The 19480-nt window shown below is 35.3% G+C and overlaps 1 protein-coding gene across 2 annotated transcripts; it reads right to left on the bottom strand.

Annotated features, from left to right (window-relative positions):
• Nucleotides 1-1264: 1264 nt before the first annotated feature.
• Nucleotides 1265-19443, bottom strand: MPLKIP (M-phase specific PLK1 interacting protein). 2 transcript variants are annotated; one of them, XM_019710236.2, is made up of 2 exons: nt 18950-19443; nt 1265-1460 (listed from the first exon to the last, which is right to left on the bottom strand). In XM_019710236.2, the coding sequence occupies exons 1-2, from the start codon at nt 19286-19288 to the stop codon at nt 1335-1337; spliced, it is 465 nt and encodes a 154-aa protein (XP_019565795.1). In that variant the 5' UTR covers nt 19289-19443; the 3' UTR covers nt 1265-1334. The 2 variants fall into 2 exon arrangements, with proteins under 2 accessions (XP_019565795.1, XP_019565793.1); XM_019710234.2 differs by lacking the exon at nt 1265-1460 and adding an exon at nt 17261-17923.
• Nucleotides 19444-19480: the final 37 nt, after the last annotated feature.

Raw genomic sequence — 19480 nt, 5'->3', positions numbered from 1 at the left:
TCATTTAACCTTCCTTACTTCCTTACTGCATATATAGCTACACTGGGGGTTAGTGCTTCAGTATATGAATTTGTGGGGGGACACTCAATTCATAACAGTCAGTCTGGCTTCAGAGTCCATACAGAACCACTTATTTTAAGGCCCACATGAAAACTTTAAGAAATTGGTGCAAGGACAGACTAGCATATGAGCACACTCTCCTCTCAAAATGTGTGTATGTGTTTGTAACAATTCAATAATAGCACTGGGACATAGGCCTCTGCATCCCAGAAGTTTTTGAAAATTCTTGATAGAGAGCAAATGAAGTTGGAGGAACTAGTATAGTAAACAACTAAAAACTTAGGAGCAAACTACCACATTGTGAAATACTCCAGAGTATTCAAGTTCAGGGACACTAAATATAGGAGGTCTTTCTTATGCCAGTATAATTAGTGAAGCAAAAACCTAGTTACAGAGAATCACTTACAGTGGGGGGAGGAGGAGGGAGAGGGGAAGGGCAGAGGAGAATTCCATAATGGGGAAAAAGTCTGGTTGGTACTTGATCTTCAACGATTATGAAAGCTATGAAAATGAGTATTACATTTATAGTTAATAAAATTCTGGTTATAATTGCAACTATGCTAATGGTTAAAAGGATACTAACTGAATCACCCCTTTTCCTTTTTTGGTATAATCTTTCTGATGAAACAGTGTGATAGCGTAATACAATAGCCTTCATTCCATACTTCGGTTTTGTAACCTATTCATCCCTCTGACCTTCTATTTAATGATATCTGGCCTTAAGGCAATTTGAAACAACGGCCTCGGGTAGGGTAGGAAGGAATGATGTCATAGTCCTATAGATCTGAGAAAGGAGTAACAAAGTTTATCTTTTCTCCCTCAATCTTATCTCCTGCTGTCTTCTATTTCCTGGGGCAGAGAATCAGATTGCAGGCCACAGCTGGAGGGGATGTCTACTTTCAGCTAGGCCTCCTTTAGCTGGATGCATGTTACAAGAAATAACCAACATATTTCAACAGCTTGAATTTTTCCCCTACCATTTTCCATAATACTACACTTCCGTAGGTACCTGGTTAGTGTCTCAATGTGCAAGGTAACAATTTATCATATTTTAAGGGTCATCTGAACCCAATTCTCTATCTCTTTCACCTTGCCAATTCCACATTCTAGGATGTGCTACTTGAAGCACCCCACTTCCTTTAATTACACTCTGTACAAAGTCAGCATGTGTTTGGCTGCAAATAACAGAAAATCCAGCTAAAAGTTGCATAATGAATAGGGAAATTTATTTTCTCACATAAATCCAGAATAGGTTAGGCTTCAGACATGGTCTATCAGGACTGCAGGCTTACTTCTTTGTAGTTCTCTTGGTTCTGTCTTTCTCTGAGTGTCAGTTTCATCTTCAGCACAGTGGCAAGATTGTTGTGGCAATTCCAGGCATCCCAGTCAGACAAAGTTCTCTAGAGCAAGAAGCATTATCTCTTCAGAAGTACATCTCATAAGCCAAAATTGAGCTACATACACACTGCCAAGTCAATCACCGAAAAGAGAACGAAATGACCAGCGTGACTTAGACCAGGGAAGATGAAATGTTGGAGTGTTACCTATAATCATTAGTAAGCATTAATTAAAAAACAAAAATGTGGACAAAAGGATGAATCAGAGTTATTGTATTTAAAAACAGATTGCAAACAAAAAAGTGGACAGGCTGTAAAATAGAATATCCACAGCTGAAGATCAAATTAGTGAGCCTGAATATCAGGCTGAGAGACGCTAGGATGATCCTGTCTAAAATTCACCACTAAAAATTTAAATGAAGAAAAGTGTAAAAGGAAAATTAAGAAACGGAGGATAGATCTAGATATCCCACTGTTCATCTGATAAGAGTTCCAAAAGTAGAGAATGGAGAGAAATAAATAAAGAAATATTGGAAGACAATTTTCCTAGGGTTGAAAGAGACATCAGTTTTCTAATTGAAGAGTTTCATGGAATGCAAAACAAGATGTAAAAAATTTACAGTTGAACTACATCAAAGTAATATCTTGGAATTTTAAATTTAATGGAACTTTAGCTTTATTTCTATTGAGGAATGAGGAACTAGCAAAAACAGATTATCTACAAAAGAAAGAGAATCAGACTGGCATCCGATCTGTCACACTAACACTGGATGCTAAAAGTTTCTGCAACATCTCAGGGAAATAATTTTGACCTTAGAATGCCATACTCAGTGTGTTAAAGTAGAGTTGTGTTCCCTTGGCCTTCTTGCTTTGACTGAAATGTGGCTCTTTCCCGGGGTAAATATGATTGCCCTGCAGCCCTCTCAAGTGATGCCTATTTTCTCCCCATGTACCACGGCCTGGGGTTTATTAGGTGTCATTCTTGATTTTCATTTTCACTTTCAGACCATTCTTGTTGCCTCCTTAATACTACACAGCTTTGACTGTCATGTCGTCAGACTCTATCACTCACTTCTCCCTGTTGCTGTTATTTACTGATCTCTGAGTTATTCTTTTCCTTTCACCCTCCTCAGCATACTCTACTTCCTACCCCTTCTTGTAAGATTTTAGTTCATGGCTCACTATCACTCTCCTATTTCTATCTTGATTTCAACATCCTTGTGGATGATTCTTCAGATCTTGGCTTCTTTGTTTCTTGACCACTTTTCCCACGATCTCATTCTCCACCTCATCTCAGCTACTGATGCTCTTGCCAAACCCTGGACTTTATCAACCACAATTCCATAATCCCCCTTTAAGCCCCAATTTAAAGCAGATTACTTATACTACTCCTTGAAACCCCTCCCCATAAGTTTGCAGCTCACTCCCTCCAACTACCTTTTTCATTATAATCACTCCCTCACTCCCTTATATACATGTTTAACTGCTGTGTCAGCTTCTTGCTTTCTTTTACTCACTTGAAAAAACCAACACTCTGTTTCGACTCAAACTCCCAAAACACTAAATCCACTCTATGCCTACATCCATAGAACTGAACACTACTGCCACATGCAATTTCCCTGCACTTCATGACCACTTATCTCTTGTGGGCCCTTAAGGCTGCCCAACAATTACACTGCCATATTTCACCAAATCTAAAACATACACATTTCACACTTAGTAGCTCTGAAACGAGGATGTGTCTTCCACGTGCCACTGTGGCATGTCCTATTTAATTTGCAGGGTTTTCCCTTTGTTAGTGGAACCTGGAATAACGGTGTGTCTCACAATCACTGGCATCTTAGATTTGATCAAGTATAGCGCAATTCTCGAGTCATTTTCATTCTCTAACACGGTCATCTAATACTGTCCTCCTCTCAGACCTCCCTTCCTGTATTAGTCGCTGGAGCTACCAACGCTGCCATCATGCTGTGTCCTCACATGGTCTTTCCTGTGTGCTCGCATATCTCCTTGTGTATCCAAGTTTCCTCTTCTCACAAGGACATCCGTTATACTGAATTAGAGCCCACACTAAAGGTTTCACAGTTACTTAATTATCTCTTTAAAGACCTTACTCCAAAAATACTCACATCCTGAGGTACTGGGGTCTAGAACTTCAACATATGAATTCTGAGGGGACACAACTCAGCCCATAACGCTATCTCATCCTAAATTTCAGTTGATGACTTTTCCCCATTTCACAGATGGAGAAATAAGAGAAATTCCAAAGCTCTTACCTTTCACTAACCGTCTCCATTTCATGAACATTTTTCCTGTTACTATGGATAAACTATCTGTACTCTTAGAAAATCCCTTCTTGCCAAACAAAGAGCCTCCCTCCAGCTCATACCTCTCTCCTGCATTAATTTTTTCCAATATAAGCTCCAAGGGGTCCAGAGTTTTTTATTTTGTTCTTCTCTACTCCCAGCATCTAGAATTGTGTCTGGTATGTTGTTCAAACTCAATATTTAGTGAACAAAGGCTGATTTTATATATACATAGATATTTTATATATACATTTATATTCTCTATATACATATATATCATAAATATATCCATTTGTATATAACATGAATGGATGTACTAGAAGGGAAACCCTTCACTGGAAGTAGAATTATAACAGTATATTAAGATAATAAAATGGAACAAAATTAAGTCAATCATTCCAAGAAAGGCAGAACCTTCATAAAAACAAGAAGTAGGTAGTTAAAGAGATGCAGTTGCCTGAAGAGAAAAGTCTCATTGCTCATCTCCATCGTCATGTAAGAATGACAAAAGAGATTCAGATAGAACCATGGCTGAGCAAAAAACTCACTTACTGGCAAGATAGGGAGTCTCTGCTATCCTCTTCAGTTAGCGTACGTTATATGAATATGGTGACCATTGTATGTTTCCGTTTCTCTCCCACCCTTGTGGAAGTGTCTTTTTTTTTTCTCGCTTCTTTTCTTTTTTCTTTATCCTCCTTCCCTCTCTCCCTCTCTCCTCCTTCTCCTGTTCCTTTCAATTCTAATTACACTGTCTTCTTTATACCACTGCATATTGAGTATGGTGGAATTGTTTAACTGTGTAATTTAGCTATAATTTGCCATAAGGCGTTGTATTGTATCTAGACTAGAAAACAGAAATCTATATCATCCAGAACTTTTTTGAACTTCAATATGAATGAATAATGAGACTAAAGATGCATACAAGGACTAAGAAATTAGATCAAGAAGCTGGAGACATCTAAAACGCTGGCAAGTGAAAACTCGAATCTCAGGAAAACTACAGTCTTCCTAACCAGTGGTGGCAGCCAGAAGCCATATTGAAGATGGTCTCTGACTCACTTCTGCCTCCCAAATCTTGGGCAAGTGCATCTAACTGGCAAAATGGAATTTATGTTCAGAACTCTGGGTGCAAGGGAACTAGGACAATTAAAAGAAACAAACCCAGTTTTCTAACCTTTCCGAAGAGAAGAAAGGTGAATGAAATAAAAGTTGAGGGCCAATAGAAATATTTACTATATACATGATTTTTATATAATTTGTGTTGATTTTTATAAATGTACACTTTAAGGCATATAAAATTAACTGTTATAGTGACAATTTAATTCTAGGCATTGGCGTATACAAACATTTAACACAGATCATACACAAGGTAATAGCAGGACTGAGAAAACCAAGGAAGGAATCATACTTTTCCCTCACACAGAGATCAGCTGGAGGTCTAACACCTTCCGATTCTTACACCTGGAACCTGCTCATTCCCAGCTCCATGCTCACTATTTTAATGCACGACAGTCTTTAACCATGACTATTTCTGTGGTGTTACTAAATGTCCTCTGGGAATCCACTGTCAACTCTCTATTCTGTTTTCCACACAGAATCCAGAGCAAACCAAAATTAATAGTAATAACAATTAACAGACTTTTTTTTTGAGCAGTTTAGGTATACAGAAAAAGAGCAGAATATACAAAGAATTCCCATATATCCTCCCACCCCCCACCTTCCCTATTATTGGCATCTTGCATTACTGTGGTAACATCTGTTATAATTGATGAGCCATTATTGATACATTCCTAAGTAAAGGCACAGATAAGAGTTCACTGTGTTGTACATTCTATGCATTTCCGCAAATGTAGAAGAACATGTACCTACCATTATAGTAGTTTCAGTGCTGTAAAAATCCTCTGTGCTCCACCCTCCCTCCACTCATCCACCCCTCCGAACTCCTGGCACCACTGATCTTTTCACTGTCTCCACAGTTTTGCCTTTTCCATAATGTCACATTGTTAGAATCATATGGGTATTTCGCCTTTTCAGATTGGTTTCCTTAAGTTAGTAATATGCATTTAAGGTTTCTCCATGACTTTCTGTGACTTGATAACTCATTTCGTTTCATTGGTGAATAACATTCCATTTTACAGATGTACCAGTTTGCTTACCCATTTACTTACCGAAGGGCATGTTGGTTGTTATAAACATTCGTGTGCAGGTTTTTGTGTGGACGTAAATTTTCAACTCATTTGGGTAACAACCAAAGAGTGGGATTGCTAGATCATTTGGAAAGAGCACATTTAGGTTTTTAAGAAACTTCCAAACTGTCCTCCAAATTGGCATTTCCACCAGCAACGAATGAGTTTCTGTGGCTCCACGTCTTTGCCAGCATTTGGTGTTGTCAGTGTTTTAGATTTTTGCCATTGGATTTAACCATTGTAACAGTGGTGTTTCATTGTTTTGCAAATATATTCTCCCCATCTGTGGCTTGTTTTTTCATTCTCATAACAGTGTCTTTTGGTGAAGTTTGAGGAGAAGTTTCAATTTTAATGAAATCCACCTTTTTCTTTTATGGATCATGCTTTTAATGTTGTATCTAAAAATGTCATTGCCAGGGGCGGATGGGTGGCTCAGCTGGTTAGAGCACGAGCTCTGGGCAATGGGGCTGCCGGTTCGATTCCCACATGGACCAGCGAGCTGCGCCCTCTGCAACTAGAATGAAGTCAATGAGCTGCTGCTAGCTCTAAGTGGCCTGATGGCTCAGTTGGTTGGAGCACGGGCTCTCAACCACAAGGTTGCCGGTTGGATTCCTCGACTACTGCAAGGGATGGTGGGCTCCGCCCCCTGCAACTAACTATGGCAACTGGACCTGGAGTTGAGCTGCGCCCTCCACAACTAAGATTGAAAGGACAACAACTTGACTTGGAAAAGTCCCGGAAGTACACACTGTTCCCCAATAAAGTCCTGTTCCCCTTAAAACAAAAAAAGTCATTGCCAAACCAAAGGTCACCTAGATCTTCTCCTGTGTTATCTTCTTTCTAGGTCTGTGTTTTACATTTAGGTCTATGACTCATTTTGATCTAATTTTTGTAAAATCTGTTTCTAGATTCACTGTTTTGTTTTTGCATGTGGAAGTCCAGTTGTTCCAGCACCATTTGCAGAAAAGACTATTATTTCCCTATTGAATTGCCTTTGCTCCTTTGTCAAAGATCAATTTGTGTGGGTCTATTTCTGGTCTCTGTAGTCCGTTCCATTGACCTAGTTGTTTTTATTCTTTCACCAATACCACATGGTCTTGTTTATGGTAGCTTTATAGTAAATCTTGAAGTCAGGTAGTGTCAGTCCTGCAGCTGCGTTCTTCTTCAATATTGTATTGGTTATTTTTGGTCTTTTGCCTTTACAATTAAACTTTATATTAAATTGGTTAATATCCACAAAATAACTTCCAGGGGTTTTGATTGGGATTGCATTGAATCTATAAATCAAGTTGGGAAGAACTGATATCTTGACAACATTGAGTCTTCCAATCCATGTACACGGAATATCTCCATGTATTTAAAATTTTTTATTTCTTTTGCTAGGTTTGTAGTTGTCCTCATATATATCTTGTGTATATTTTGTTAGATTTATACCTAATTAACTTTCTTGGTGCTAATATAAGTGGTATTGGATTTTTAAATTTCAAATTCAAATTGTTCATGACTAGTATATAAGAAAGCAATTAACTTTCGTGTATTAACTGTTTATACTGCAACCTTGCTATAATTGCTTATTACCGTGTTTCCCAGAAAATAAGACCTAGCCAGACAATCAGCTCTAATGTGTCTTTTGGAGCAAAAATTAATATAAGGCCCGGTATTTTATATTATTATTATATTATACCTGGTCTTATATTATGGTAAAATAGACCGGGTCTTATATTAATTTTTGCTCCAAAAGATGCATTAGAGCTGATTGTGCGGCTAGGTCTTATTTTTGGGGAAACACGGTAGTTCCAGCACTTTTTTCTTTTTATTTGTGATTTTCTATATAGATAATCATGTCATCTGCAAATAGAGTTTTATTTCTTCCTCCCCAATTTGTATACCATTTTCCCCTTTTCTTGTCTTACTGATTAGCTAGGGCTTCCAGTATGACGTTGGAAAGTAGTGGTAAGAGGGGGCATCTTTGCCTTGCTCCCAATCCTGGTGGGAAGCATTTGGTTTTTCACCATTTAGCATATTAGCTGTAGGTTTTGTGTAGATGTTCTTTATCCAGTTTTGGAAGTTCCCGTCTAGTCCTAGTTTGCTGAGAGTTTTAATTATGAATGGATGTTGGATTTTGTCAAAAGCCTTTTCTGCATCTATTGATATGATCGTATGACTTTTCTTCTTTAGTCTGGTGATACATGATGGATTACATTGATTGATTTTTGAACAGTGAATCAGCCTTGCATACCTGGAATCCTACTCGTTCATGGTACATTTCTTTTAAAACATTGTCAAATTTAATTTGCTGCTATTTTGTTGAGGATTTTTGCATCTATATTCATGAGAGATACTGGTGTAGTTTGCCCTTGTAAGGTCTTTGTCTGGTTTTGGTATTAGCGTTAATTCTGGCATTATAGAACGTGTTAAGAGATCAGAGTTATATTTCTAAGAAATGAGAAAAGCATATGTGTACCCCATAACCAGCCTTAATAAATCGTAATATTTTTGAAACTTGGATTGGAACACACACCCACCTACCCAAATTTATTTGAAGCCTTCAACTCCCCACCACATCTCCAAATAATTACTGTTATGAATATAGTATTTGTTACTTTTATTCATGTTTTCATACTATTATTTTACACTTATACATCTATAAATAATACAAAATATTGTTTTGCAGGCTTTTACATTTTATGTGAAGACTATCATATAGGCTTGTTTTTTCTTTTCTTTGCTCAAAATTATTTGGATTTAATTAATATTATATCATGAAATTCTAATTAATTAAATTGTTGAATTTTATTACATTTTGCAAATATACAACTTATTCACCCTTTCTCCTATTGGTGGCCAGACTGTTGCTAATCTTTTGATTACTGTAAAGAACATTCTTGAATATGTCTCTTCACAAATTCAAATGCAAGGATTTCTCTAGGTTACATATTGTAAAGGAAAAGAATTCACTTTGTGTCTTACTTCCCTATTTGCAAGAATCATTTCTGCTAGGAAGAGTGCTTTCATATACTTTCATTCAGTAAGAAAATTAACAATATTTTTATGCTGAGTTAATATGAAAACGATGAGGTCATGTTCAGCAGGCTGTTATACAAAGTTTGTGAGCAAATTCAACCTACTATTCCAACTCTAATAAACAAATTTTATGCAAAAATATTTTTAAAAGTTTACTTTTCTATAATCTCATATTGACAGGTAACAATTCTTGGAGGATATTAAATATGAATCTAAGAACGTATAGGAATGAGTCTTTGTCCTTCTGAGTCAACACTTAACAAGTACATCTAACCTAGATTTTATGGTTTCTGCTACATAGTCTCTGACCTTACAAAAAAATCTTTCTAAACATATTTTCATTCCCCAAAGTACTTTTGACAATGTTAGAAAGCTTTCTCATTCTACACTATTCTAACTTGTGGCTGTTTCCAGCTACAATTTTAGGAAAGGCTGAATTATGTTAATTGGGGTTTATAATAATTTTACTCCACAATATCTAGATATGGATTTTCTTGGTTTCAGGATATTGAGCATCTTTGGCTTTACTATATTGCCAAATGCTCTCTAAAGTGATTCTTCCTACCAGTTTATATTCCCATGAGTTGTGTAGGATGCTCCACATCTTCAACACATTGTGTTGTCAGACTTTTACAGTTTTATCAATCTGATGAATGTGATGTGAGGTCATTGTGACTTAAATTTCTTTTTGATTATTAGGGATTCACATGCTTATTGCCCATCTAGGTTTTTGTCTCCTATAATTATATTTCTTGGCCCATTGGGTTGCTTGCCTTTCTAATAGATTTGTAGAAATTGTTTACATATTCTAGATATGAATAATTTATTAGTCATCTGTATTGTAAATAGCATATCCTTTAACTTTATGCTATTTGTTGTGTTTTTAATATTGATAGTCAAGTTTGTCAACCTTTTATGTGCTCTTTGTATATTGTATAAGAAATCCTTCCCTATTCAAGGTATAAAAAATGTTGCCTACATTTTCTTCTAAACATTTTAAAAAATTCTTTTTAGTTTTACTTTTCACATTCAGGCCTTTATTCTACTTGGAATTTCGTTTTTAAATGGTATGAGGTAGGGATATACTATTATTTTTTTCAAAACCATAAACAATCGACCTATTACCACTTACTGTCTGTTCTTGTCCCATTGATCTAGTGCTATCTTAACCATATATCAAGTTTTTATATTTGTGTGAATTTGTTTCTGAAGTCTCTATTTTTTGTTTCTTTAGTCTGTTTATTCTTGCACCAATCAGTGATTAGTTTTACAAGTTTATCTGGTTGAGCAAGCCTGCTTACATTTTTCTTGTTCAACATTTTTTATGGTGAAACTTGACCCTTCCTTCTTTCATATAAATATTGGAATCATTTTTTAAGGTCCACAAAAATTATTTTGAGATTTTGAATGGAATTGGATTGACTTTATAGATTAATTTAAGAAGAATGGACACACATGCAATATTGTATCTTTCCATCCATGAATAATCTACTTAGTCATGCTTTTTAAAAAGTTCTTTAGAAATGCCTTACAATTTTCTGTTGTCTTCCCCTTCTCCACATGCCAGAATTTATTGCAGCTTGCTTTGGAGAGTGGGGCATTTTATTGCATTTTTTTGAGAGCTGTGTGGGAATGTTGTTAATTGTATCATTCTTTGATCCACAGTAGTTCAAAAACATTTGCCTCTCTTGGAGTCATATGCTGACAATATTATCTGGAAACAAGATCAGTTTCATCTCTCCATTTACAAGTCTCAGATCTCTTCTTTTCCCATTTCCTGACAACTTTAGTGTATTTGATTTTAAGCAATTTTTTTCATGTACTGTTATTATAGATCCTCTCATTTAACCAATTAATGAGGTGTATTATAGAAATAAATTTCCAGATGCCGAAATACCATTGTGATTACTGAGATAAACCCCATTAGTTCCTTTTTTGTTTGTAATTGCTTAATTGTGAGGTCTTATTTAGGATTCTTAACAAATATGTTCATAAATGAAATGATCTACAATTTCCATTTTTAGGGTCCTTTGCCAGGTTTGAGATCAAATTAATTCCATAGGTATAAAGTGTGTTGGATTCTTTTTTTTTTACTAAAAATTATTATAATACAGAATTATGTATCCTATGAACGCTTGGTAAATCTGATGTTATTTGTGGGGAGACGACATGATTATCAACTCAGTATCTGTGATGCTTATTGGTTTATTCTTTCTATTTAAGCTGATTATGATAATGTATTTTCTAAAATATTACTTATTTCATCTATGTTTTTAAATGCTTTGGTATAGAGACGGTCATCCTGTTTGTATGATTTTCAAAGCCTTTATTGGTAGTAATAGAATTTCTTCATCTTACTCCTCAGCATACCAGGAAAACAAGTCATCATTTGTCATCTGGGTCCAATGGACCCTTTAATTTTAAAAAATATTTTGTTCTTTAATGAAAATGTAGAGAGTAAAGAGATAGTTAGAAACAACTTTATTAGAAATTTTAATAAGAATGTAAACATAAAAACACAAATTTTTATTTAATATTTTTCTGCTTTTGAAGGTATTTAATACAAAAATGGGTAACATTCCTTAAACACAGCTAGGTGTTCATCAACTGTCATGAACCTAGTATATATTCATCTTATGAATCTTGACTCCAGATTTCAAATGTTTCTCTAATGGGCTCTTGTTTATTATCACTTTGATTCTTTTTGCACTTTCATCTTCAAAATGCAATGTATTTAAGAACTCCGATGTCACATTTTTGTTGAAGAGAGGATGGCGATCTTTTTTGCTTCATAATTGCAGAATATTTTCACTTTCTGATTTCTAAACACCAATTAAAATGGAAAATCCAATTGATTTTTCACTTACATCACCTATTTTTTCAATCACCTGCCTTTAATATTTGTCTACTTACAAACCCTATCAAGTAAATTTATGATGAACAAACACAAAAGATGTTCTTGTCACAAATTATTGTGTGATAAAATCCTTCCTTTTGGATGACTGACTGGATGAGAGTATCATATTTCCTTTTGTCCTTAGAAACATATTGTTTGCTCATTGAATCTTGAGTTTGAGAAAATTTTTTGTCTTGAGATTTTGCTTATGAGTCCAGAGTGCTGATCTTTTTAATAATCATGAAACATCTGTTAATTTTCTTTGCCATTATGGACGAAAAATAAAAAGTGTTAAATTCCTAGTTGGGCCCAAATAAAAGCTTAAAAAATATTTACATAAATTGTGTTGCTAGACTTCTTTTATACCTTCTTTTAAGATGATGCAATATTTGAGGCCATGAAATAAGAAAACTGAAGGGTAATGCAAGTGATAATTTATTTCACTGTTGCATTATTCTTCTAAGTGATCCATCACTTGTTTTCTTACTGCAGTCATTTTTTTTTTTCAGCATAGTTCCTGATGTTACACTCAAGGTTAATATTACTTATATTTTTTCCTCTTGTTCTTTTTTTCATTAGTCTTGGTCTACTTTAACCCAAAGAATAGGCTTTTACTTTTGTTGACAGCTCTATAGTTTGTCTTGTTTCACTGACTTATTTTCTGAGGGAGGGTACTTTTTATTCTTAAATTTATTGAACATTTTGGTCAGAAAACATGATCTGCATATCTATCAAATCTTTGAAATTTGCAGAAACTCTTTGTGATTTAGAACATTAAAAATTTATTCTATACTGTGTATATTTGAAAAGAATACATATATACAGAGGGTGCCAAAAAAAGTATACATTTTAAAAGATTTTTAGGATTCATTTGATTCACACCATCTTTCGAGTGAACATCATACTACACATTGCTACTGTAATTCAACTTTAAAAAGTAACACTACATAGATAACATCTCTTAAAATGTGTACATTTTTGGGCATCCCTGGTATTACATATAATGTCTACTTTATATACCAGTTCTCTGTATCCTTACAAATTCTACATCACTTTTCTAAACTAGCAAACAGATTGATTCCATTTCTCTAATCCAATCTGATAATGTCTTTTAAATTTTTTTTACGTTTTAAAGATTGTTATTACTGAAATATTTGGACTTATTGCTGTCATTTTTTACTTTTTTTCTTCCTTCTCTGACTTCTCTTGGATTTATACAGTTTACTACAGTCCTCTTTCTACCCCCTCTGCTGTGTTGAGATCCTTAAAAATTTTGGTCATCTATTCTTTAAAGTAATTTTGAAAAGTGATGTACTGTTTTATGTATTTTCAAGTCAATATAAAAACACTTTTATCATTAGTTCAAGAAATTGCAAAGGAAGTCATTTCTGTAGTAGTGATATTTTAAGCTAAATCCATTACATTAACCCAATTTAAGTATCACTGCAATTTGATATCAACCATCACTCCTTAAATTAGTAAAAATTTTACACTACTTTATTTGCAATTCATTTCCATTTTACTGCCTCATGTAATTTTTATCTCATTGCAAAATACTGTGATTCGTGAAATCTTTTACTGCTACCCTGTCATATAGCTGCTTTTCAAAATACATAAAAATATATTTATTGAAATAAAAAATATTTTTGGAAATTAAAAAATTCCATTTCTCATGACTGTAAACCTCCAAATGTTAAAGACTGTTGTCTGGATCATCATTAGTATTCAAATGATAAAAACAACAAATATATCAATTTTAATAAGTTATTAAAACACAAAATAAAGTTTAATTGGAAATGTATCTATTAATGAAATGGATAGTGCTGTATTTTTCTATATTCAAGGGTAAATACTGCTCATTGCTAGAATGAGACATCAATTTTATTCCTATTTTTAAAGTATAGATATAAATGCTGAGAACTCATTCACACATATAAATAAAAAGCGAATTTTATTATAGTAATGCCACTTAGTTCTTGGATGCTTTTTATGTAATATACCACAAATCATAAAACTGATCATTATATTATTTTTAATGATCATTAATTGACAATTTGATTAAGGTTTCTTCAATTTTGCTGAAAGCAAAGAATTAAAAACCACTCTTACTAAAGACCTTGTTCAGGCCATTTTCCTTCTCAGCTTTTTGGAGTGTTAACCAAAAGGATTTACTAAGACTTACCTACAACTCTTACACTTAGAGTCACCTTGCTTATTGATCGTTAATACAAACTGAGTAAAAACACCCCCATAAAAACTGGAAGTTGCATAGGTTTTTTTAAGGGTGATTATATTATATATAGATTAGAAATTTTGTTTGAAAACCATTTATGCTTTTTATAGAATTAGAACAGAATTTAAGAATCTGAGAAGAGTTAATCCTAATTGAGTAAAGCTAGTTTTTTAAAGTTAAATGCATTGTATCCTAAAACAGTGTTTTACGGACATTTATGCCTATACCTACCTATATGTAAGTATATGCTCTGCTTTTAAGAGTATTGTTTATGCTATTTCATCAAACTAAGACACACATTTTAACATCTCTGAAATTGGATGGCATATCATAGTTTAGTTGACAGTGTTTTTACTAAGTGGTATATAATGGTGAATCATATAATAATTGTGTCTTAGATTAGAAGAAAAATTAGATTAGACTGTGGAAATTCAGAGCAAAAAGATACTGGGTCACTAATAAATTCAGGGCTTATGCAAGGTATACTGATAGTGATCACATTTTATGACTACTACTGATGACTACTATTTTATTTACCGTAAAACCCACAATATATTTGTTAATTTAAACCTAAATACACAGGAATGAAAAAAGCATAGAAATGGCTTGGAGACAAAGAGCAGGAAATTTTGGCTAGATAAAAAATTAATACGAATTTGCAGAATCTAATAATGAACCTGGGAAACGTTAATGAAAATGTTTCTCCTAGGAATCTGAAAAATGCTCTAGAAAATATAAAACCATGAACTTACCTCTGAAATGATCTTTCAACTTTAAGATGTAGTTATTGTCAGAAATAAACATAAAACTTAACTTCCTCCTCCTTGGAATCATGCAAATTATGCTACTGAGACAGGTTTGAGACATATTCACTGTGCTCTTTACCATTATTGATCGTGGTCCATTTGCCTGACAGCAGATCTACCAAAACCCATCATGCTTTTATACCAATCTTGAATATTCTAAGCTAGATGAGGCAAGCAACCTTATGACTTGTTACCTAAAAATAAGGTGACTTTCCCTCGTGCTCTTTTACTTTCACACTATTCACCCCCAAGAAAAGTGTTTTTTCGAAGTCATGAGAAAAAAGGCAAGGTCATTAAACAAAAACTGTCACCACTCTCTACTTGACAACACATCTAAATTCTGAACATCTCCACATGGGCCAATATAACTCATTTCTAAGATCACACTCCACCCATGATGAAAATACATTAATTTTCACCACACTTCCTTGTTGGAAAGGAAGAAAGGTCTGCTTAGGATCAAAGGGAAGGGACATACTCCACATCTTGATGGGGTAGTGGCAAGGTACTGGAGAGTATGTGGGACCTAAAATATTGTTGGGGTCATTTGAGAAATACAGGTTTCTCTTGTAAAGTGAGGAAGTGTGACTATGAAAAGGCAGAAGGGAAAATGAGCAATTGATCATGGGAATGCTCCTTAGGTAGATCAGTTTTCAGAGAGTACATATGGGAATTGAGGATCTGGCTCTGGATCCCCAAAGCTATCTATGCTTGCACACCCCTTGGAAAGTTGACTACTTCCAGGAGTATACATACCGTTGTTTGAAGACCCAGCTATAGATTATTTTTCCATTCTTTAATTATATGAATATTTAAGATGCTTACTTAACTATAAATTTTTTTTCTAACAAAATTATTTAGTATTTCTGTAGAGGTAACAATGGGTATTCTAGAACACTAAGAAAAATCATTTAAAGAATAATCCATTTTTTTCACTCAGCTAAACAAAAATAGGCTAATAATACAAACAACCCAAAATATCAATGTGAAAAGAACTTGGACAACTGAACACATGACTGACTAGAGCAATACAGCAATGTACCTTTGCTGAAATAAAAATATATTCCTCTAAAGAAAATTAGAAAAGATCAGACCTCTGGAAGTAGATGTTGGTAACGTGGCAGGAAAAAAACTTTAGAATTAGTTGTTTAAAATTACACTTATAAAGTAGTACAATAAAATGCACATAAACCATTACAACAGTTACAGTTTGAAAGTCTTCCAAATATGAAAAACTTTAGCACAAAATCCTTCCTGCCTCCTTTTTTCTTTGCCAATAACCCAGTGATCTCTAAGAGATGGCTTAACAATTATTTCCAAAAGCCATTTCCTACAGATTTAAGCACCTACTATTTTTTCCAGGCATCATTCTAAGAGCTGAGGAGATAGGGGTGAATGAGAAATAGCTTACAATTTATTGAGTGCTTACTATGTGCCAGGCTCTGGCTTAAGAGTTTCACACATGTAAACCCATTTAATCCTCAAACACAACACCTCTATGATATGGGTACTATTAATTTCTTCATTATACATATGAGAAAACTGAGGCATAGAGAAGTTAAATAACTCATCCAGCTCGTAATCAGTGGTAGTAGTCCTGGGTTTTCACGGAGATTTTATTAATCTAAAATCCTTCCCTTTTCATTTTCTTCTTTGCCTCTATGAAAGACCTAGCAAACAAATAGTACTGGGGATGGCTCAAATAGGTGTGGCCATTTCATTTTTAGACATTTATTCTGGGACTGTTTAAGCGAAATTTTAACTAGCTCTATTTTCATGTATTATAACCTCAAAATATCTAAAAAGCCTGGTTAAAAATTTTTTTGGAAAAATCTCTTTATATTTTTCTCTCCATTACTGTAGGTAAACATACATAGCATTCCTTCCTGTGGAAAACCATTTCTCCAACCCAGGTAGGCCTAGCGGGGCTGAGGATCACAGGACCCTATCTCATTGTTGGGGTAGGTCCACTGTTCAAACTAATTAGGCCACACTGCCTTGGTCATAGTTATTGGATCAGGACTACCGAAACATGAGCTAAGCAAGGCTAATCTGTCATCCCTGGGAAATGTCCTCTTCACAATGGAAGTGAGATGGCTGGTAGCCAGTCATCAAGAGAAAATGACTCTACAATACTGAGAGATGTGGAGAAATTCAGACACAAAATACTTTGATCTAGCTATGCAAGAAATAAATATATCCTTGCCCTTTCCAGCTAAATGAATATGAAGGGTTTAAAATTTTTTTTTTTACTTAAGTGAGTGCCTGCGACTTCCAATCAAGTTTCAATGCATTTTTACAAAAGCATTACATAAAACATGCACATAGAACAATTGTTATAATAGGAATAGAAATCTCCTTTATTCACTTCCTTTACCCCACTTTTACTTATGAACAAACATAGAACTGTCTACAGCTCAAAGGATCGTTTATCTCTTCTATTTTCAAACGTAGTAGGCAAAATATTTACTTATGAATTCTAACTAAGTGATTACAAAGCATTACTTTAATATTTCTACTTCTTTAGCATATGACAAAACCACAATATAGCTAGAAAGACAAAATGTTTTATTTTAAAACACTGGAAAAACATTAAAAGACAAATGTCCATTATATTACCAAGAATGTTAACTATTTGGAAACTATAAATTTTCTAATTTGTGGTAGGCACTTCCAAAAGAGCTAAATTTGCAATTTATTCTACCATATGTCTTCTCTAACACCAACAATATTTGATAAGATGAAAAATACCAAGAAGCCCTAACTAATTATTCAATCAAAGTCACCATGTTAGGGTTCAACTTAATTACACAAGTAAAAGTTTTGTCCAAGATGTTCCTGACACATGAGGCTTCCAGTTGAATTTCAGAAATGTTAACAAAAGTATCTTCCTTTTTTGCCTGTGAATGTTTGAGTATTGCTGTATCGTTGGCTTATATCCACTACAGATACTGGTTCTAGGCCAGCCCAAGGGTCTTCAAGCATTGAAGGCTTGAAATAACTTTCCAACTCATTAGATATTCTTTTTTCTCTACCACGCCCTGATCCAAAAGGTGTAGATGTCCTTGGAGAACCCTTTAGAAAAAAAATCAGTTAAAAATAACATTTAGTAACGATAACTGGTACTTTTTCTTTAAAAGCTAGTTGGGATCACATTGCTAGTTAAAAGTTGTGCCCTGAATTCAAATATGTTCAACTTCAAAGTCTTCCTTCAATCTAGTGTTTTTGTTTTTAAAAAGCATTTAAACTAATTTGATATGCTCATTTATTAATAATTCCATGCCCATTGTCACCTCACTTTTGGGTTTCTAATGTAGTAACTTTGCAGAACTATCAAATGGTGAAGTAAGAAATAACTATATTTCATTTCTTCCTCAAAATTTCCAGTGTCTTCTGAAGAAAAATTAAAACTTTTTAACCCTATAGCTTCAAAATTTCTAGAACCTTTCCATCTGATTAGCTCCAGACTCAAAGGGGTGGAGTTGGTTTAGCATAAGGAAAGTTGGAAAAGCACCGAGTACATGCAAATTATAAACCACAGAAATCCTACACACCACAAATACTCTCTCTAATCGTCCCGTATTCACTCTCACTGAGAGAAATGGGAAACTTACAACCATCACCGATTTTCCCTTGAGAGGACTGGTAGCAGAAGCCAGCTTGGTTCGAAAACAAAGGCCGGAAAAAAGTGCCAGCAAATAGAAGGATGGTACTAGCCTATAAACAACGCTCTAAACTAGATGAAGTCTATGTGGGAATTCATTTGCTTTTTTCCCTCTAGAAGACCCGGGCTCAGAATAATTAACTGGGAACAGTCGGCAAAGCCCCTGACAAAGGAGATGGAATTAGGGAAATCTGTGAATGAGTGGCAGTGTAGCGGCTAAAAGCAAGAGGGCTCTAGAAAGTAGGGCTCTGCCACTTTCTAGGGTAATCTAAGAAAGTTACTTAACTTCTCTGAGCCTCAGTTTATTCATCTAAAAAGCAGGGCTAACAATAGTGTCTCACTTCATAGAGGATTAAACAAAATAATCCACCTAAAGGGATTATTAGTCCAATGCCTGCCATACAGTAAGAGCTCAGCAAACGCTGGCTATTTATTACCTGGGGGTGGGTCAGCTGCTGCCCTGGGGAGTAGCCGAATTGCTGCTGGGACCCCGCGGGAGACCTGGAGTAGGAGCCAGGGTAACCGCCAGGGGACGGAGACCCGAACCGGCCCCCCGGGAAGCTGCCGCCGTGTCGCGGAGAGTGGCTGCTCCCGTAGGGTCTAGACCGGGGCCCGTAAGGCGACGTGTGGTGCTGGCTCCCGTACCCGTCCCGAGGGGAGGGCGGCCGTGGTCCGCCTCCGCCAGGGGTACCCCGGAAGCTGCTCCCGCTACCCCAACCTCCTACACCCGGGCCGGGGTAAGGAGGGGTAGGGGGTCGAAAATTCTGTCGGTGCATATCAGGAGACGAAAACCTCACTGCCGTGTTCTCTCCCCGGAACTGCCCCGATCAACCCTTCACAGAGCATTGGTGGTCCTTTACCAAAACAGTCCTCCGGCTGCTAGCACCGTACAACACATTGGTTCCGGACTCACAAAAGGTTCCGCTAGGGGCAGAGGGTTAAGTGGATTATTGAATTGGGTATCGAAT

This window comes from Rhinolophus sinicus, linkage group LG09 (genome assembly GCF_036562045.2).
Source record: "Rhinolophus sinicus isolate RSC01 linkage group LG09, ASM3656204v1, whole genome shotgun sequence".
NCBI lineage: Eukaryota > Metazoa > Chordata > Mammalia > Chiroptera > Rhinolophidae > Rhinolophus > Rhinolophus sinicus.
This window is presented reverse-complemented; position numbering and strand designations above follow the sequence as displayed.